The sequence below is a fragment of the Bactrocera dorsalis genome, unplaced genomic scaffold (genome assembly GCF_023373825.1).
Source record: "Bactrocera dorsalis isolate Fly_Bdor unplaced genomic scaffold, ASM2337382v1 BdCtg011, whole genome shotgun sequence".
In the NCBI taxonomy this organism is placed as follows: Eukaryota; Metazoa; Arthropoda; class Insecta; order Diptera; family Tephritidae; genus Bactrocera; species Bactrocera dorsalis.
The window spans coordinates 130,345-153,409 of NW_026038062.1; the positions used below are offsets into that span (position 1 = coordinate 130,345).

The following is a 23,065-nucleotide window of genomic DNA, read 5'->3' on the forward strand; positions in this document are numbered from 1 at the left end:
TAAAGTCATTTTTGACTTCTATTTGAATTTAATAATACAAAAACAATCTCGCGTAGTTTTCTTTAAGTGTAAATAATTTTATTTAGGATTGCCTAAAATGTATTATTATTATTTATTTTCTGCGACTCGTAGCCATATATCACTACGTAACATTTTAACAATACTATATATTTAAAAATGAGATATTTATGTTTAAAAGGAGCTTCTACTTAATTACACCCTTTTAATGTATGGCGAATTCGCAATTTTTTGAAATGTAGTGCTCGGCAGCTGGACTTACATTACTAGTAAGGGCGTGGTGGCGGCATCGGCATCATGGGCCCTAGTGGGTACGGAACACCACCACCACCAATACCAGGTACACCTGGTGTCGGATAAAATCCACTATTTGGTAACAAAGGATTTCCACGTTGTGGCGCTTGCGTTTGCCTACGCATTAACTCTTGCATTTTCTCAGCTTTGAGTTTGCGTAAGTGCATTGTTTTGCGCGTAACAAGAAAATCGTCTAGGAATGCCTCCACGCCGATTTCATTGTCTGTGAATTGTTTAATTAAAGCGTCTGTTGCTTCTTCGCTTTCAGCAGCAGCCGTTTGTATCAAAGCTAAAGCAGTTTCTTGACTAACGCTCCCCGATTTTTCTTTCACTTCGCCTAATTTCTCCTGTACAGCTTGACAAGACTTCTTCGCTTCCTCCATCAATTCATTCACTTTTCCACGCAATTCGATGATTTTAGGTTCTTTTTCAATATTGCTCTCGGCCTTGGACCGATTTTCGATGAGTAAGTCGTCCTTTTGTGTTTTGAGGTTTTCCAGTACTACACTCACTTTCTCATCTAGCTTTTCGTCATCGTTGAGTAAATCCTTGAGTTCGTCTGATGAGAGAGGAGCTATTGATGATTGCAGCTGATTTAAATACTCTTGGTACATTTTATGTTTTGTTATCTGCTAGAAGTTACTTTAAAATGCTTCACTAATTTAAATTATGTTCGTTCTTTTCGGTGTTATTATTTACTGTAAAGCTATTTTTCTTATTGCGACTTATGACGGGGCTAGTAAACTCAAACGTTCTCTGCTCAAACATCACACTTGTCAAAAAGTGCAAAGGAAATTTCAACTCAGAACTGCCAGCCTTATTTAGCGATTTAAATAAACAATATTTGATATTAACATTGCTTAAATATTGAAACCTCCTGAAACTATAATATATTTTCGAAAATACTATAACTATTACAGAAAGATTAGGATGATTACAATAGTTTAATGTTCTAAATAATAATAGTTAAAATATAATAACAGTTAAAAAATACTAATCTTTGGGGCAATATGGAAATTCAATTGTAAGGTTGGCAAGCCGATGAATTAGGATTGTAGAACGAAATAAATGGCTTCCACATTCGGTTACATGTTGGTAATTCACGTTGGCAATGCTTTGCAAACACTTCCATTAGCGTGCGCCATTTTGATATATTCGTGTATTTCGGCGTAATGCATTTGAATAAATATTTTAATAAAATACACTAGTTTAAAGGGCGAAAAAGTGTTAAAAATGTTATTGAAAGGTGTAGAAACAAAAAGAGTGAAAAAATTGTTTCGAAATGTTAATAGTTTGAGTAAAAAGTGTGTTTAAAGTAAAGGACCGCATCGCAAGTGAAAAATTTTCAGACGACTACATAAAAATTTGTTCGTGTCCCGAAAGCCAAGCGTTTCTTCGGTCTCGTGTATTCCACTCATATAAAGGAAAAAAGAAAATTGAAAATTTCCAACTTTCCCCGTGAAAAACTGTGAAAAAATTTAAAGACTTTAATAGCGTAGTGATTATGGAAAATCTAGACACCTATTAATGGACTGGGATTGTTGTAAGTGAGCCAAAAATAGCAGTGTATTTGAGTTGGTTTTGAAAAACTGAAACTGTTTATGTGAAAGTGATTACGACTAATGGATATGAAAAGTTTTGCAATAGTTTTTAAACAATTCATATTCCAATAGTTTAAAAGAGCATAGTTAGGCAGGTGTGGCTAGATACAAGGTTTGCCTGCCATTAAATACATCATACATTTGCTGGATTATTTGAATGAATCGTCTGCGCAAACATTAATTCCCGAACAGCCTCCGGGTGGAGTCCTCGTCATAATTTTGATATAGCTTGGAGCATAGAACTTGGAAGAGGGGTTTACACTACCCTCGTTTCCACATTAATTGCAAAATTAAGTAGAGAATAAAAGTAGTTGGTGCCGACATTACGCACTAATAAAAGTCATCGACGAATTGAAAAGTGAAAAAGAAACAGACGAAATAAATACAAGGCATAGACAGAATAAGCAAAAGAAAAGAAACTCGTTGTGTTTTCTTTTTAATACAACGTTCGCGCAGTACCATCGCTTGGCAGAAGTGAAGCAATCGTCGAAGGTGGTCATCGTAGCTGCATGGTAATTGTTATTGCAATCATCACTGTGTACTTATTTATGTCTCCCTCACACCTATTGGCGAGCAATGGTAAAAAAAAGCCGCATGCGAGTGGGATACATAGAAAGTGAGTAGGGAACAACGAAAAACAAAACAAAGTACGCAAAGAACAGAAACAGCAGATATTAAAGTTAAAAACGACGAATATTAGGAAGAAGCAGATTGTGAAAAGTAAAGCAAGACAAAGCAATGTAAAAACAGAGCTGTTGTCTTATTCGAAATGTTTTTGTAGTGAATTGGTGAAAATCGCTGGTGAAAAATCATGAGTGTATCGTGAATACAACTAAACGAAGAAGTGACAAAGTGGAAGGGAAAAGCCGTATACAGATTGTTGGTGATTATTCGGACAGTTTTTGTTACACATCTTTTTAGCACAAACATCGTAGAACAGCATTGCACTGTGAACTCTACACTTTCGGAAATATTGCCTGATTGAAGGAATATTAATTTTACAGTGTTTTCTATTTCAAGATTTGGACATATATAATTTTATGCGCGACGTTGCAGTGATGATATAAATGCGTAAGTATCGAAATCCAAATCACGTCTTGAAATAATTATTTCGATTTGCTGATTAAGAAATCAAAGCAAAGGCTATACGATGCCAAATTAGTTTTCAGGTGCAATAACATTTATATAGAATAATTTCAATAATTTGCACAAGGCCCTATAGAAAAAAAAAATGTAACTAAAATCATTTAAGAACTAAAGTTAATAATTAATAAGAAGATATTAACACATCGATAATAATTAATAATTCATTTGAAATTAATAAGCATTACATTTAGTTTTTTTATTTTTTCTTTTACTTTTTAAAAATAAAATGCCTCGTTAGTATGATTCCACATGTATTACTATTAAAATGCAACGCTGAGTGCGCGCGGCAGCAACGAGTTGTTAAGTACTACGATATTACGACGCATGAAACGAACCGACTGCTGCTGAAAATATGTTGTTTTAAGCTATCCAAAGTAAAAAGTCCGGGAACCATACGAATATACGTACGTACTTTCGACTCGTTGTCTCGATTGCTTAGTGCGAATGCATGGAAAATTAGTGATTTTACTATGGAAATTGTGGGAATTAATTTATAAAATTCAACATATATTTAATTAAATATATAAGCTTGCTTTATGTGAAAGTGAAATATAAAAAAATGTACTCTGTGATGTTTAAAATTAAATTAAAAATACGAGTTACCAAAAAATCATTAAAATCATATTTTCGCGTTGCACAAAATCTCACAGAAGTATCTGCTGTGCAGTAGTGAGTGTGACAAGCAAAACGATATGTTTTAATGCATACGTATAGTGAATGAGATAGAAAGAGATAACTATAATGAAGGCACGATAACACAGCACAACAACAACACAACGTTACGAACGCAGCCATTGAATGAGAGCGTGTTTACCACAGCCGTTGTCTTCTACCAGGTTGCCTGGTTGTCGCAACTACGAAAGTGGGAAGAAGTAGTAGGTTAAAAGAAGTTGTCACGGGTTGCTGAGCGGTCTAGAGGAGAATAGTGGAAGAGCATTCTCGCGGTAGGGTGGTGTGCTGCGTTTAGCTATAGCCTGCCATATTGTGTCGATTCACATTCGTTCTCTTTATATCGTATTCCTGTCTATTTCTACTACTATTTTATTGTTGTTGTTGGATAAATGTTGAATGTTTGACGTTGTTATATCGCCGCCGTGTCGTGTCGCTTATATCGTTCACAGCCCTCGTCAATCGCTACTGATTCCGATGTTTCTCTCTTATTTTATTGACTTTTTTTTTGCACTATAACAACGATTTACTCCTTCTACCGGCCACATCATGTAAATACATTTGAAAAACTGTATAAAAAGCACGATTGAAAAAATAATACATATTCACATTTGCACTTGGGGTGTTGGCAATTAAACCAAATTTCGGAATTAAAACATACTACTCGGTGCATTGAAGTATACACATGCCTCGACGAACATCAAACCAATCAAATTGAGCAGCAATAGAAGCTATTTTATTGAAAAATGATTTCCAGAGAAATATTTTATAGTTATCATTAAATATTAGGTTACCAGTTTACTTTTTTGTGAGTAAAATTCAAGAACAAGCAAAGCTTATTAATATTATTTAACTCGCACAGTAATTATATAAAATATATACATAATATTTATGTTTAGGTAAATTGATATACTATATATATCTTTTATTTTGAACGTTCAAACTACTGTCATAAATATGTACTAACTTCTCACTATTTAATGTCCGGTTATGTTGATGTGTTTTTGATTCGATTTGCAAAAAAAATACTAAATTTGGTCAGAACAAATTTTTACGTTTTAAGATCCAGATACTTGATCATGTACATATATAATTGACATAAACTTTTTCATTTGAAAATACTATTTCAAATTTATGAGATTCGGTGGTACGAACGGACATACGCAGCACACAATTGTAACAATTCCAACTTTTGAAATTAAACATTTTTTCATACTTTGTATAAATTGCTATTTCTTTATGTAAAACATTTGCAATATTTTATTTTGTGTTTGAGCAATAGTCTCAAAGTTCATAATTAATGTCGGTTGTTCCATGCGCGCTTATATCATCACGTATTCTCCTTTGTCATTATTCTGATATAAAAGAAATATGATCTGTGGTAATCAATAGCACAATAATTTCAGGACTGTTTTGTAAACAAATATGTCTATTATAAACTAAATTTCTTCATTTCAAATTTATTCCCATATTTTACATTCCCTTAAACTTTAATTTTTATCACAGATAACTCAGCAGTGCAGTTGCAGCGGCCGTTGACGGAAACTAGAAGCCTCTTACAACAGCAACTGCAAAAATTATATACACCTGGGATTGAGTCAAATAAGTAATGAATGAGAAAATAAAATCACCCTCTGGGCAGGGTGGTGCAGCTGGCGGAGGAGGGGTAGGCCCACCAAGCGGACCCAGTGGTCCAGTTGGATCTGGCAGTACTGGTAATAGCGGTAATGGTGGGCCAGGTGCTGGTGTCCCAGGTGGTCCAGCTCCACTTAATTCAGCCATAGGCGGTGGTCCACCCAGTGGAGGTCCACCGGCACCTAATAACGGCAGTGATCCACAACAACATTCAATTCCGCATTCATATGGACCACCTGGTAGTGATCCAGTCGCTGCAATATCACATTATCATATGCACCAACAGCAGCATCCACAACAGCACTTGTCTCACCAGCAGAGTGGCCCCGGAGGCCCTGGAGTCCCCCAAAACCCTGGTGAGCATCCACAAAAAGATGAATACGGGCAAGGTCCTTTGGGTGGACCACCACCACCACCTACTGGTGGACACCATCCCGTTTACGGACGTTATCATCATCCAGATCCAAATATTGATCCATACCGCTATGGGCATTCGCCTATGCAACAGCCGCCTCCTGGAGGCAAACCACAACAACCAGGACCGCCGTCTGGACCGGGTGGTGGTATAGCCTCTCCAAGTCGACCACCACAGCAACGATATATTCCCGGGCAGCCGCCGCAAGGTCCTACCCCCACATTAAATTCTTTATTACAATCGTCGCATCCGCCGCCGCCACAACATCGTTATGCAAATAGTTATGATCCACAGCAACAGCAGCAACAAGTGGCGCAACAGCAACAACAAGGCGGACCACATGGACCGCCACCTCCACCACATCAACCATATGGAGCGCAACAAGGATGGGCGCCTCCACCACGTCCATATAGCCCACAATTAGGACCGTCGCAGGCCTATCGAACGCCACCACCGGTAAGTGCAGAGTAAAATTATATAAAATATAAAGCTTAGTTACATTTACATAATTGTTTAAATGAAAGCCCTTTGGTAGTCGAATATGCATCGTGCCCTATTTTTGCAGTTATAGCCTTTCATTGCGCTTTAATGGCTAGATCGTAGGTTTAACCTATAATACTATGCCACCAGTGAAGAAGGAAGGGGCAAGTTCAAAACCAATTCTTCATGGGACCGAAGTTCTCAAAGGGTTCCGGTACTTTGCAACAATGTTTTACAGATTTATCTCCTTCGATAATTCACTACAATCACCGTAATGTCTTATGAAAACATAACAACTATTGTAGTTTTAATTCTACATGATTGATTGGGTAGAAAATGTTTTTGAAGTTTTAATTTATGTGGAAAGGTACACAATGATTCAATGATTTATCGTAGAAAATATTAGTAAAACCTTTAAGTACCAGAATAACACTTCACCTGACTGAAAGAACCGGCGTAATTTAGAAAAAATGTTAGTATGTCTACAAACAATAAACGGCTAGCTTGATGCTTTTCTAGTTGGGGTATCCCAAACGCTTACTCATGCCAACGCTATTTATAGTTATGTGCATATAAACTCGTACATACATAAAAAATACAGTGTATGCAAGTATGTATTCAAATATGTAAAAATACGTCTAGTCGTACCCTCGCGTTTTATTCATTCATACTGTCGTTCGAGTTGAGTAAAATTTGCCGCCTTAAATCATCAGCAAGGGCAACATGGCACGACCAACAACAACTGGTAAACAAAATAATCACAACAAAAAATATAAAAGAGTATTTATAATACGAACAGAAATCAAAAGGAAAACAAACAATCCACAGAGTGTATAAATATGCAACTACATTTATACACACATAGATTCATATGTATGTAAATGCAGATATAAATAAATAAATACAAACATACTTACATAATAGTATGAAAATGTGTTCTACGTGGGTACTAGTAAGGACGGATATAGTCGTTCGAATACAATTACCCATAGACATGTACTTACAAACAGGCGTACATATGGACAAACGCGTGCCTAGTTGGGCTGTTCAGCGGTCAACGTCACCTTACATGCTGCTTTATACCATACAAATTGACATACAGACCATATGATATAAGACAATCTTGCCAACATACACACGAGCAAATATAGAGCGCTAAATATTTTGTGTTTTTGTTTTTGCATAGTCCTCGTGTATGCACAGCATTTGCCACCGTAAATATGTATATAAAGGTACATGTGTACAAAAGTGTGTCAATAAACGTTTGTCGTTTTCATGAATGAAATAATAAAAAAACGGAAAACATCAACCGGCGCGGCGGCATCTTTTACCCAACCAACAACAATAACACAGCCTTCATTAGCATCAAAAAGGCACACAACAAAATGTGATATAAAATCTTTAAGGTTCAAGTTAAGTTGAGAGTGTGCTAGTGGAGTAACCAGGCCAAGCCATTTAAAGCCAGACAACATTTCAACCGGCATCAGTTCAATTTCAGCCACGATTTAAAGGGATACAAAGATGGTAAAAGTGTACCACCATTGACAGGAGGCGGAGGTGGAGTGACTGCGCTTATGGAGACTGGCTGGCATACTTATGCACGTACATACACATGTATTCATACAAACGTTATTTATATATACGATGAAGTATTTTTGCTCCACTTTTTTTTGTTTGGGTGCCTGATATTGTTTTGCCTCCAAGCGCACTGCTATCTATAAAGTTAAACCGATTTGGTTGCTTCATATTGTACATATGTATGTACTATATATGCCGGCTGTGGTTTTTGTTATTGTTCGTCTCCGCAATATCTCTTTATGTGCGTGGACGTTTTAGAGGAACTTTCTTTGCTCTGCAGCTGTTAGCTTTATACTTCTTTAATTGTTTACAATGATAGCTATAGCACCGCTTGATTTGAAATAAGTGAATGCTGAATTGTGGGAACATAAGAAATGTGATTTAGCTACAGTTGATAGGGATTTTTGTTTGTTTTAAGACAATTAATTTTAACTATCCTTGCAAAAAATAAAATAACTAAATAATTTCACACTTTTACGAATTAAACTTATGTGCATTTGCGAGATTTTGAAGTCTCAAAACTTATATGACTAAAGGTTTCGTTTTGTATATTTGTTGTTGTTATTGTTCCGACCGATAACGTTACATGTAGATTATTGGCTTTACCTCTGCTTATGCACCACTCGTAGTAACACAACTTCTGTTAAGAATTTTGAACAACTTTTTAGCTTGTGGTTCGTATTTTGCTAAGAGTTTTCAGTATAGTGCTCAAATGGATGTGACTCTAGTTGGAGTTATAGCTTGGTACATATACAATATACCTGTTAGTCTTCTTGATAAAAAAAGTAAAATGACTTTATGTATTTAAACGCACGTGCCAATCACGTTTCTGTTTTTACTTAAAAAGTGGTGGCAAAATAACACTAAAATGTGCAAAATGTAGTCAAAACATAAAAGTGTATACCATATTGTAGACTTTATTATCGCATAGATATATTAGTTGTAGTTACATACATATAATAGTTGTAGTTAAATTTTTGTACAATGTTATTGTTGCGGTAACTCATCACGGTTGATTTGACGTGCCTACCAGACGTTTGTTTACTTTTTAATATTTTTTCTTTGCGCTCACAAAAAATACAAACACAATATGAGTGTGTGCAGTTGTACATATATTTTCATATACAAATGTAGGTTATTTTATTTTATGAGCATAATGTTTGTAATTGAAGAGTTTAGGGCTGAGGGGTCTTTTGTTATTAAGTATCAATTTTCAGCAATTCAATTGACAAATGTGTACTTCTATATTTATATGTAAAGGGTGATTTTTTAAGAGCTTGATAACTTTTTTAAAAAAAAAAAACGCATAAAATTTGCAAAATCTCATCGGTTCTTTATTTGAAACGTTAGATTGGTTCATGACATTTACTTTTTGAAGATAATTTCATTTAAATGTTGACCGCGGCTGCGTCTTAGGTGGTCCATTCGGAAAGTCCAATTTTGGGCAACTTTTTCGAGCATTTCGGCCGGAATAGCCCGAATTTCTTCGGAAATGTTGTCTTCCAAAGCTGGAATAGTTGCTGGCTTATTTCTGTAGACTTTAGACTTGACGTAGCCCCACAAAAAATAGTCTAAAGGCGTTAAATCGCATGATCTTGGTGGCCAACTTACGGGTCCATTTCTTGAGATGAATTGTTGTCCGAAGTTTTCCCTCATAATGGCCATAGAATCGCGAGCTGTGTGGCATGTAGCGCCATCTTGTTGAAACCACATGTCAACCAAGTTCAGTTCTTCCATTTTTGGCAACAAAAAGTTTGTTAGCATCGAACGATAGCGATCGCCATTCACCGTAACGTTGCGTCCAACAGCATCTTTGAAAAAATACGGTCCAATGATTCCACCAGCGTACAAACCACACCAAACAGTGCATTTTTCGGGATGCATGGGCAGTTCTTGAACGGCTTCTGGTTGCTCTTCACCCCAAATGCGGCAATTTTGCTTATTTACGTAGCCATTCAACCAGAAATGAGCCTCATCGCTGAACAAAATTAAAGCGCGAAACACATTTCGAACCGAACACTGATTTTGGTAATAAAATTCAATGATTTGCAAGCGTTGCTCGTTAGTAAGTCTATTCATGATGAAATGTCAAAGCATACTGAGCATCTTTCTCTTTAACACCATGTCTGAAATCCCACGTGATCTGTCAAATGTCAAATACTAATGCATGAAAATCCTAACCTCAAAAAAATCACCCGTTACAAAAATATGTTTACATGTGTGTGTGTTTTAGATTAATGCCCTTAATGATTGACAGTTTTCTCGTTTTATGATCTTTGATGCTCAGCTGTATGGAATAGTGTTCCGATGTGGGCGGCTCCGACTAATGAGTAGCTTCTTGGGGAGAAAGGAAAAAATACAAAATTTCAGACTTGTAGAAACGCAGCAAATAAAATTTTATTTTTGCATGTTCTGTATGTACAGGTCCAGGAGATATTAAAATTACTTGTTATAATTGTAACTACAGTATTCTTCCTTCTTACTACAATCGCAGATTGCTTACACAGCTGTTGCAATGTTATTTTTGTTTTTTACAATAACAATCAACAAAGGCGAGACTCAAACAAACGTGTGTATATTTAAACTGTTATGACCCAGAAAATAAAGAATATCTCGAAATAACTGAGAAACTAAAAAAATGCACAAACAAGCAATAAAATAATGCAAAAGGAAGGAAGTGGTAAACATAGAAAACGTAGTGAGGAGCGCATCGCCAAGAAGTCACTGCAGTCACCACCAATGCAATGCAACAAGGCGCATCATTAAAAACGCTTCTCTCGCTTCTCCCTCACTCTGGTCTCTACCGTTGTACCTTCTATATATAGCAACACACAAGCGCATACAAAAGGCTTTAATACTGCGGCATCGCTGCTGCATTGCACAAAACTTGTAAAATCGTAGAATAAAACATTTCATTTGCTATTTTTGTTTTCACATTTATTATTGTTGTTGTTGGTGTTATCGTTACACGACCGTTTTTGCCTCGTTTCAAACAGAACAATTGTGTGCTGCAGCATTGTAATACTATTACGAGCTCGAGCACCGGCTGTGCACGAATGATGCAAAAATATAACAAAAACAAAAGGCCCACAACAAAAAGTGAAATCTTATAAAAAAATTAACAAATAACATTACCACAGCGGCAAGCGCCACATTGCCCTCATTTTATTTTGCGGTCGATAGACACAAAAATTAATATGCACACATATCTACGACAACGACTTGCACTTGCACGATATTTTGTCTGAGGTTGAAGTGGACACGGTTAGCTCAATATCATTCAATAATAGCTGTAAGCCACTGTTTTAAATGTTTTTCTTTCCAAATCGATGCACAGGTGCATTTCGTATCCAAAGCTATTTATCTTGACTTTGACCGGTCAGTTGTTTGGTAGCTACATATATTCTATGTAGGCCGATTCAAAGCTCGGAGGTTTTGCCTTACCTTGTACAATAGTCATTGTCAATTTCGTCAAGATATTTTGTCAAGTTAAAAAATTTCCAAATTTGATTTTCGTTTGTCAATTTATATTGCAGATATGTGCTATAATGGTACGATATTGGTTATTTTATTGGTTAGATTTAAGTATATTTATCCACGAATGACAGCTAAACACGCAAGGCAATTTCAAGGAGAGTATAAACTCTAAGACGAAAATAAATCAGTCCTAATATGCGTGGAAGAAAGTGTAAGAAGACCACGCCATTTAAAAAGTAAACACGTTATGCCTGTTGTAGCGGAAACAACTAATTGAGTTGCAGAAGAGGAAGTACGAGAAAAGTAGAGGAAGTACCAGCTGTGCATTGGAGAAAAAAACAGGAAAAACAAACAATAAGAAACGGGTGCTTGCCGCTGTTTAGTGAAATGAACACAAAGTATGCGTATCTCTAAATATTTACATACATATGTACATTTTTACATATTATACATAAGCATATACATATAATTGGTAGTCGTATGGGGATATACTTTCATTTTAGAAGTTTAGAGAAAAGCACAAATATCATATTTAAATAGGAATGTTTGTATGCAATAACAATAACGAGTATTTGTCTTAAAAAGTTATATCCACTTGCAACGCAAAAAAATGGGTTCTTTGTAGAGGCATTTTATTTAGATGCATCCATTTGCAGAATTTTGAAAAATTTTGATTTTCCTTGATCTCGCAACCAATTTACAGGCCATGAGGATCTGCGAAAAATGGTTTGTGACGGTAGGGCAAATCTTCCGGTCAAATCCAAAACAAAAAAAAATATTACAATAGATACAGGTAATGATCGAAAGGCTAGTTAAACTTTCGATTCTAACAAAATGGCGGGTTGTCAAAAAAGTCGTTTTTGTCACTTCAGAGTGACTTTAAAAAAATTTTCTCAGAAATCTTATTCCTTCGATAATTATCTGACGAATATGTACATATGTACAACTGTGTTCGAAATAATAGCAGTGGCATAATCAAGAATGCAAATGAAGCAAAAAAAAATCATGTAATTGATTTTTATTATGGGTCATAATTACTGTATTTAATTCGCTCATATTCAAGCTTAAAAGAAATATGATCTCTTTAAAGAATGAGATAAAGTTCATCTTTAAATAAATAAAAAAGTTTGTAAATGAAAATTTCAGCTGTGATTAATAATAGAAGTATTGAGAATTTTACATCAAAAATTAATTAATTCATTATAATAATATAAAATAAAGTTTAAACAATTAGTCTTTCGTCGAATGAACATTGTTGGATAACACAGCTGCGCATCTCCTAGATATGGAGTCCACCAAACGCTTGCGTTTCTCGAGAGGAATGGCCTTGGACGCCTTCTTCACAGCACTCCATAATTGCTTCGTTTTTGACGGATTCTCTTTCCCTACAGCTTCTTTGACCTCTGCCCAAAGATTCTCAATTAGATTAAGGTCCGGTGACTGAGCCGGCCAACCCATAACCTCAACTCCATTTAGAGCAAATCAATTTTTTGCCAACCTGCTGTTATGTTTGGGGTCGTTATCTTGTTGATAGACCCATTTCAACGGCATTTTCCATTCAGTGTGTGGTAGCATAGTCAACTCCATTATTTCAACGTACTTTGGCATCCATGTTTTCTTTAATCCAAAATAACGGGCCTGTACCTTAGTAAGAGAAGCATCCCCATACATTGATTTTGGCACCTCCATGTTTTACCGTCCGTGAAACATATTTATGATCAAATAAAGCGTTTACTGGCTTTCGTACATACCGTCGGCGTTCGGGGGAACCAAATAAAACAATTTTTGTTTCATCGGACCACAATATGTTGCGCCATTTTTCGATTGAACAATACAAGTGCTCTTCAAGCTCACTGCTATTATTCACAAACCACTGCGATTATTTCGAACACAGTTGTATATTTAAAAAAGGTCGTGTGAAAATTTGAAGTCGATCGGTACAGCCCTTTCGAAGAAATGTTCCTCACCAATTCTAAAAATAATGGTCCGAGGAGTTAAAAAATTCTTGCAAATATACTCATATCTCCGAAATTTTGCCGAATCAACTTCAATTTGTTTTTTGGAAATATTTTAAAATAAATGTACATTCGACATAAAAAAATTCACATATGGATCTCACCCCAAACATAATATTGATGCAATAAAATTATATAATGCGCCATTCAGTTAAAGAATTGAATGAAATCTAAAAATAAAAATTGAAATATACAATAAAGCAACCGTTGCGTGAGTACGCGCTAATGGTTAAGCAAGAAAAAATAGAAATTAAGACAATCTATTGAGACAAAGCAATTCATATGGCAGGCAGGTACATACATAAGTACGTACATAAGTGTGTGCCGAAATCATTAAATGTGCTGAATTTAAATTTCATTCAAACAAGTGTGACTATGTGACGTATTGATGGTGGCACAAATAGCCACAGCAATAACAAAAGCAATCAACAACGTTAAGATATAAGTTTGCATAGAATGTTTTTGTTTTTGCAAACGATTGAGCCAATGGACTTTGAGCAGTCAAAGGTATAAACAATCAAATATGTGCGCATAACTAAAATACATACATGTGTACCTACTCACATACATATCGACACACAATCGTCTATACGAATGTATGCACGTACATATGTATGTGCCTAAAAGCAATCAGGTCGTAGCAGAGAATTAACCGGCGTTGACAGACAAACATACAAACGCACACACAGGCTGGGTTGTCTTGCAATGAATGGTAGTCTGGTAGAAGATATGAAAGTTCGCATACATACATACATATGTATATGCATGCAAGCCGGCATTATATATGATAAATAAAACAAATCGAAGAGAAAATGTAAATAAAAACAGACCAAAACAGAAAAACGCACATAAGAAAAAACTACGGAACAGAAAAATTCGTATTAATGAATGAAACAACGGTAATGTGAGTACTCACGCGCCTTTGTTGTTGCATTTTATTTTGTTATTGTTGTTGTTGCCTTTATTATCGGATGACGGTGCTGGTGATGCTTTCTTGACGCATGGTTTGGGCTGTGCTGTGCCGCTGGGTAGACAAACTGGCGCCACTTGCACAAGAATGAGTGGTAGGCGAAGAAAATGTACACAAAAAGGAAGTATAGCCTCATATAATAAATAAAAATAACATATAAAAATGTGCACGGTGAAGAAATGTTTATAAAAATAAAATAAAAAACTGCAAGGTGGACTGACAGGTTGAAGTCCAACCGAAGATCAATGCCGTGCAGTAACAACAACAAGAGAATAAAAAGAACAAAGAACCAGGCGAATATTACGATGGTGAAGAAGAATTAACAAGGATATCAAACTGGCCAGTGTTGATTTCCGTATTGTATTTCCACAGTGCTGACAAATGAATTCTACAGATATAAATATAGTATATACATACATATGTTTATGTGTATGTATGTCAAGAAAACCAAAGTGCTTTATAATGTTTATATGAATGTGCATACATATTCTGTGGCATGCCACCGAAGTCATACGTTTGTTATCTGCTCTTGTTTATACATACTATCCCGCTTGTTGGTTGGCGTGTGCCTTCCAGCCCAAACACCAAATTTAAAATTTAAAGTTATTCTTCTTTGGCGCGTGCTACGTTACCGCATTCTTAAACGACACCTGCGCGTCACTGGCTGCCCATTTCCACTCAGTCATACAAATATATACAGATATTTCTGCGGATTTTTCACAAACTTTAAAGACTGTAGAGTTGTGTGTGTCGCAAATAGTACCGTTTCACAGACGTCGAATGTGTCCACACCATCATCGACATCAATGCCATTTTCATACTTTAACCATATACTCAGCACTATACCCAACGTCAGCGACGTCACTGCCGTAAACATACATCTTTACATAGTAAAGGTATGGGTTTGTTGAAATGTACTCACTTGCGCTATTATGTTCACATATTTACATTTTTTTATGTTGCTGCTTTGTCAGTCGGTCGAGAAGTTGGTTGGTTCATTGCCTCTTTGCTTGTTGCTGGTTTCTTCGCATTTATTTGTTCGTCGTACTTTTTGGTTTATGCGCGAAACCATTAAATGAAGTTCAAGGCCATTCGGAGAGTCTGTTCTTGTTTTACTTGTTACGTAAAAAACAGCTGAGCTGCATCGTCGTGGGGGAAGGAACCTTTATGTGTACGATTGCTATGTAAAAATGTATATATTTCGTAACTTGCGGTACATTGCTTGATTTAATGCAAAACTTCTGGTTATGTAGAGGGCCAATTGTACAACTTTTGAAAATATTGTATGTTAGTGTACCTTTAAACATACACGAATCAAGCAAAGCCTGCAACACTATTTTTTATACAAACTTAAGTTGTTGAACTATTTTTCAACAACAGGGACAATAGGCGGCTAGGTTAGCAGCGGTTTGAATATTAGGTTGTATTCGTCAATTATACCTTATCACGCTGAATACACGCTCGATACTTTGTGCTTGATTGCTTTTTGGGGCACTCGGTGGTAAAGGGTAAATAAATTTATGCTTGAACGCAAAATTGAAAAGCGTTCCTAGGAAACTTAAAATTTACCTCTGCCTTCTTACGCATGAATGAATAATAAAACAGAAAAAACGTTAACTGCAATCGCACCGAAGCTATAATACCCTTTACAAATAAAAAAAAATCTTATAAGACCATGTTTTTCTATCGTTCCGTTTGCATGGTAGCTATGTATATGCTTCAGTGGTTCAATCTAAATAATTTTCTCGGAGATATTGTATCGTTGTCATGGACAATCCTCCTCAATATGGATTATTATCCATGCCAAATTTCGTGAATATATCTGATCAAATCGAAAGTTTTCCATACAAGAATTTGATTTTGGTCGATCAGTTTGCTTGGTTGCAATTTGCTATATTGGTCTGATATTGTTGGATCTGAAAAATCAGTAGTTTCTTAGGGAGAAAGGGTTTTGCGCATATTTTCGGATTGAAATCTCAAAAACTGAGAACTATAGTTATCGTTACACAGATAATTTATATACCGATGTTTCTCTTTTCTGGTGAAGTTAGCAGATTTCAAAAATCCTAATGTGATATATCTGCAGTTCAGATGTCCCTGGGGGTTTTGAATTTATCGTTTTGTTGCAGCCTTAGTTGTAATTATCGTAAGCGCCATTTTCCTCAATATTTGATACAATTCTCTTAACCAAAATGGTATTCGTAAATGTAATTGTTGAAATTTGGATCGAGCTGTCCATAATGGAATTCAACCCAACCAAATTAATTCAATCTCCCTATGTGCCTCTAATCTAAATGCAATTCCAAAGATAATCCCAAAATTCGAAAATTGTCAAAGTTATTTACCACGCTAATTGGATAAATAGTAAAGTTTCACACATAACCATAGCTGAAACGGACTTGCGCTTGTCGTTTAAAAGAATTTTCTTCGCTACAAATCAACTTGAAACGTATTTTCATCACCATGAAGCATATTTAAAGCTAAAACAAAGAAATAACTGTTGAGAAAGTTCCACAGTGTCCATAACCCTTAAAAACGGCAATACGAAAAATTATTATATTTTATTATGAAAGACTTCTTCAGACGTGAGATCATTCTGGCGTGGCAATGAATTAACAGATATTCGTTCTGCCAACAGAAGCAGATAGAAATACGGAACAAAATTAAACTATTAACCATTGTTGTGCCACCAATATATATGTATTTGCAGAGGTTATTCACATACAAATTAGCAATATTCGGCTTTGCATACAACCGAGGCGCACCATAGTTGGCTTACCTTACCATAAATCTTAATGGGAAATTCCAATATTTATACAAACACATGCTTGTAAGTACATTATACAAACACTAAAGTCCAAAGCTTTGTTTGAGTACGTTGCCACTGTGTCCCGTTGTCTGCTTCCTGCGCCATAACGCTGTGGGTTATGTGTGCCACCGTTGTCGGTTTGGTTAAATGCTTCCATCGACTTTATAGATTCGCCACTCGAAGCTTTCAATTGCGATGTTCGGCAAGTATGTTGTTATATTGTATGTATGCATTTGACTGTGTGCCTAGCCAAGTCATGGCAATCAATGGAACCTCTTATTGTTGTTTTTATTGCACTGTTGCTTTGGTTATTTCGGTCAAATTCACCGACAGTAAACATGCTCACAAACATACATACATGTCGTAACTACACGGGTACATCAGTGTTTTCGCCACCACAGCCGTCTGGTTGGCTAGTCGATTAACGCATGTTGTGCCGGCGCGTAAACTAAATACTAATACACACACATATACACATCTCAATGTAGTATCAACACCTCTGCTGTTCCTGTTTCTTACTGCTATTCTGCATTTCTGGTCTGCGCACATTCTACTCGTACGTCATCAGCGCCGACATTTTGCCGTAAAAACACTAGTAAGTCAGTGGAGCACTACTCGTCGCCATCTATAGAATTTGTCCAATTTAGTGCCGTTAAGCCACATACATACATACATATTGAGGAGGTTTGCTATAATGGTTTAGTGAACACATTGGGTATCTGTTACGCAAAGCTGTTGTTGGTTATTATTGTTGGTTAGTATGTCTATGAGAGCATTTGAAAGGCTTAACTGCAAATACCTGCCGGGTACCAAGTAGCCATCAACATACATATTTCAAATCTCTTCTCTTGTCTGGTGTTTCGGTTCGCGTATTTGATGTTTTTGCTATTATTATTGCTGATCCACTTGGGCTATTCATTTTCACTATCTACAACCCCATCGCGCGCTAGTGCTTGCGGAAGCCATCTCCACTACTCGGCTGGCGCGTTGCAACCAGCCTGCCTGCCTGATAGCACTTAATGTCACAAATCACTTGTCCTCGTCGTTGTCGATGTTAGTGTCGGCATAACAGCCAAAAACCAACAACCAACGGCGCACTATCAACACCTTGCTACATCTGCACCGCTCTCGGTTTTGCACCTCTGCCGTTTTCGGCACGGAAGTGTTGCTAATATTTTCGGCTATTGCTGCTGCTGCGTGCACGTGAGCCTCAGTAGAGTACACAAACCAAAGTCGGTACCATGCCGCACATTTACTCATTCACCCAGCCAACCGACGATTCGACCAACTGATTGTCCTCCTTCACTTGCAATACAATCGACAAACTGTTGCCTTTTGATTTGCTTTGCACGCTTTACGCCACGGATTTGCAGTGTGTGTGTGTGTGTTTGTGTTTCACGTGTCAACATGTTTCGTTTCCTTTTTGTGTCAGAAAATTTGACCTTCAAAATGTATGTCGTTACTGACGCGCCCCCAACTCTAAACTTACATACATACATATGTATGTATGAAACATTTATACATAACAGGAAAAACAAGCGTCTGCATTTACTTTGTCGGCAATTGCTCCCAAAAAATTGTGCCACACTTTGCTTGCACGAGCACATACATACTTACATATGTACATGCTATATAATATGTACTGTATATACACATAAACGTTTTATTTTGTGTTATTTTTATTACTTTTGCCAAAGTAGGCACTCATTTTTACTTTTGTTGGTGTTGTAATAAAGAAAGTGAAAATCGTGCGCTAAAAGCCGGCATTAACAACTCACACTCACATACATACCATAGATATTATACTTTCATGTGTCATGCGATACGAGGAAAATTGCTAAAAAGCAATAATTGCAGAAGTGTGGGCAGTGGAGAGTGTGCAGTTACAGGTTTTGGGTCGTATAGTTGAGCTAGTGGGAGCAGTAGCAGCAATAACAATAACAACAGCTCTTAAGCTCAATATTTTATTTCAACTCTTAAACTGTTGCTCGCATTTTCAAGTGCTTGCTACAAGTGTGTTCGTTGCTTGCTTTAACATTTTTGCTGTATTTGCTTTAAACATTGCTCTTAACAGCATCAGCATCGTTCTCTCATATCTCTGCCATCTGCGACGGCATCATGTTTATTACCATTTTTATATAATAATGAACAGAGAACCGAATAGCTTTTAGTCTACTCTGTTGTTGCGTTCTTTTTGCTATTACCATGCCCTTCGACACTTAGGCATATGTACATATACATACCTATAAAATTTGTCTTGTAGTAAGTAGTATTTCATTAATTGTTTTTCGTTGTCTGATACCTATCAGATTGGTACTCGTATATTTTACATCTCAATAAGGCAACATAATCTTCTTAAAGTCTTTATGTTAGTATTTTCGACGCTTTTGCTGCGTCCCTTTTCTCTAAAGAACTAGGACTTTTCGCTACAACAATCTGCTATCTTGCCATCTAATAAAAGGTGACCGAATAAATGTGTGCGAGTAGCCGAAAAAGTTTTTCGTATTTCTAATCAAACTTCAACTTTTTTTTATGTTTATAAATTTTTTATATTTATAATGATTTGGTCGACCATTTTTTGCCATTTTTCCGCTAGAGACATTATTCCATCAGTGTAAAACTTTTCTGGTTTCTCTGCGAAAAACTGCGACAAGTAATTTTCACAGGTTTCTCTTGAAGTCAACTTTACTCAATTAAGGGAGTTCTGCATTGACCGAAACAAATGGTAGTCGGATGGTGCAAGGTAGTGTATATGGTGGATGCATCAAAACTTTCTTGTCCATTTTTACCCAGTTTTTGCCGAGCCATCTAAGATGTGTGTGGTCTAGCGTTGTCTTGATGGAAGACGAAGCACTTTCTGCTGATCAGTTCTGGCCGTTTTTTCGATTGTTTGATTGATAGAATGACAGTGAAATGTAGAATCAATCGTTCGACCAGGCTGGAGCAGCTCATAGTGGATGATTCCTTTCCAATCCCATCAAACGCTCAGCATAACCTTTCGAGGCGTCAATCCAGCTTTGGGACCATTTGCTGAGCTTCATTACGCTTTGACCATGATCGTTTTCGCCTATTATTTTCGTATTCGAACCACTTTTCGTCTCCTGTTACCATTCGCTCCAGAAATTGACCGATTTCCTTTCGTTTCAGCAAAGAATCGCAGATGTTAATTCGGTCCATTAAATTTTTCACAGACAATTGATTTGGTACCCAAACATCGAGCTTTTTTTTAGTAGCCTGCCTTTTTTAAATGGTTCAATGATGACATGGCTGCTTATGTGACGGTCCTGGTCAATATTTTCCATAAATTCATCGATTTCTTCTTTTGTTATGATCCAGTGTGATTGGCAGCACTGGAGATATACGACAGCAACGACACTTATTGACAAAGTACTAAAAGACTTTTTCGCCTACCCAATTTGATACAAGCTTTTATTATTGACTTCAAAATCGGCCCTGAGAAAATGCAATCAGGCTTACGTTTCATTCAGTTCTCTATATATTTGTTATAAGCCTCGCCTGGCCTCTGTGGCCAACACGACGATTTTCAAACGCTTTATCAACAATATAAGCTTATTTTTAAAAAGTGATACATTGTTTTTATTAAATCTATATAATATACTATATACCATTGAGCATAATATTTTTATAACTTCAAGTGTGTTGTCCTGAATTTTGTGTTTTCAACCAGTTTTATAGCGAAATATTATTTGGAGATAAATAAATTGCTTCACACGAATTTCTTACTAAAATTGATTAAAATCTGATTTGCCATCATATTTGCTATCTTCCATTTGTTTTATTAAAGCTTATAAAATTGTATAGTGTGTGAGCACTTAATCATGCTTTTGCTGTTATTACAATAACAATAAAATATCAATAATAAAATTCGGCAGATTTTAAATTGCATTGAAATGTATACACATATACATAGATTTTAATCGAAATTTGAAATATTGAATATTTATTTTGATATTAATATTAGTGAATAGAATTTTTTCAGCAGATGATTTGTAATTAAAATACACATTTTACTCTATATTTGATAGTAAAATGGTATTTTTGCCAGCATGCATACAAAGACAATATTTCAATGTATGTGATAAGAGCATTTAACCAGGTTATTTTATCCCGAGCTTTCATTATTTAATTTTATGATTAGTCTAGGTTTTCATAATCCCAATGAAATCAAAGTAGGGATATGTTGGACTGTCTGTCTGTACAAAAAAAAACTGTCAAACACTTCAAAAAACTTCCAAAATCAAACTTAAAGTTAACCTACAAAGCCGTCTAGACTCCCTAAAATAAGCCTACTTTTGGGCCGTATTCCCATTGTGCTGCTGTAGCGCCATCAACTTCAATTCACTTTAATCACACCCAATGTTTTATCATTGTTTCGTTGCAACCACTGGTACTATCAGCAAATACAGTAACAACAAGGACATCAACATCATAAAAAATGAAAACCCTACTAAATCGGCATTTCTACGTAATACGTAAACATCAAAGGAAATTTGTATGCCACATCACAGTCAGCAACGTATTCGCACACAAAGCCATCCCTCTATAAGCTTGCACTAGTACAGTGTTGTCCAACGTGACTGTGTGCACGTTATGCTTGTGTTGGTTATTCTAGCGTCAACTGATCGCAAAATTCTGCTTTACTTGCCTACAAAGTTGAATACAGTAGCACAATCGTGCTTTCACAGACACTTGTCGCGACATGTTGGTGTGAGGTGTCTGGCACTGTCCGTGCGCTATTGTGCGCATAGGCCGTGGACAACGCTGCACTAGTACCTTGTATTTGAGTTTCGGCTTGCCATGCAACCCCATTTTCAATTCCTCATAGAACTTACTCTTACTTATTCTCGCGTGCGTATCGTGGTCGTTTACATTAATTTCCATTGCCTTTTCCATTTCCATTAAAACATCATATGCGCGAGTACTCTGCATTGCAATCTTGTTTGTACGTTCGACGCGCTCTCGTCGGGTCGGGGCGCTTCGGTCGCACGTCTGTTTGCAGGTACTCATTTTAATGTTGAAATGACGATGCCGTCGCTTGCTCTGTACCACCGCCTGCCTCTTTGATCACCGTCAGTCATACTACAAAGTTCGCGCTCAGACACATCAGAAGCACCATGTTTGCCATTACTTTATCCGCTTTACTCTACTTCGTTTTATTTGTGAACTCGTTCTCTTGCCGCACGGCTACGTACGGTTGTCGTTAGTGACGCTCTATTAATATACAACGTGGTACTTTGTCAGTGAAAAGTACCATTTGTTGTGTTGCGTCCCGTCCTCAATTCTTCCCTAGCCCATGACTGCTTCCTCAGCCGGTATTGTTAGTTGCCGTTGCGCGCCGAGCCCAAAAATAAAATCATAACAACTCATTTCGCCGGTCGAAGTGGAGCAACGGAAAGCCCACCGTCCCATGTCTCCCATCGTCTTGTCATGCTATGCTTTAGTTTGGTTTTAGTTGGCTCCGTCTTACTCATGCCAATTTTTTTTTACTTTGTATGGTCTCCACGAATTCTGTTGAGTATTCTTCGCACACTTCGACTATCCTCGACCAGCTATCTCGGCAGTTGCTTTGTTTTGCTAGTGCTACATTAAAACAATTTAAGTCCTGCCATGAACATGAATCTCCTTTTTGCGCTGTGCGGCGCGCTTTGCTTTTGCCGTTCCGCCTGTCTATCGCTCATTATGGCTGGCAGGCAGGCAACAGCATAGCAGTACTTGCAGCAACTTGCTATGGTGTTGCTTTGAATTACGTGGTTGTAGCGCGCGATGGCACGTCGGTCAGTTGTACGGTCAGTAGGTTGCATTAGCTCGCTCGTCAGACACGTACTTAGTATCTCTGAGCTGTATCGCTCGCGTATATCTTGTGGTTGCCTGTGCATCTTTGGGACTTCTGCGGCATCGGCGATACCATTTTATCGTAAAATTATAAACTCTTGGCTC

General features: G+C 36.8%; 2 protein-coding genes across 12 annotated transcripts in view; one reads left to right on the forward strand and one right to left on the reverse strand.

Annotated features, from left to right (window-relative positions):
• Positions 1-53: 53 nt before the first annotated feature.
• On the reverse strand, positions 54-1,094 carry LOC105231573 (vacuolar protein sorting-associated protein 37B). The gene has a single exon (XM_011212947.4). The coding sequence runs from the start codon at positions 924-926 to the stop codon at positions 285-287; it is 642 nt and encodes a 213-aa protein (XP_011211249.1). The 5' UTR covers positions 927-1,094; the 3' UTR covers positions 54-284.
• Positions 1,095-1,420: 326 nt separating this feature from the next.
• Positions 1,421-23,065, forward strand: part of LOC105231571 (trithorax group protein osa) — an 89,185-nt gene continuing 67,540 nt past the window's right edge. For 7 of the 11 annotated variants that reach the window (XM_011212938.4, XM_011212939.4, XM_049461160.1 and 4 more), the window contains exons 1-2: positions 1,421-2,984; positions 5,235-6,234. In XM_011212938.4, the coding sequence (XP_011211240.2) occupies positions 5,338-6,234 (897 nt within the window). In that variant the 5' untranslated portion in view covers positions 1,421-2,984; positions 5,235-5,337. The other 4 variants (XM_049461164.1, XM_049461161.1, XM_049461163.1 and 1 more) reach the window with 4 other exon arrangements.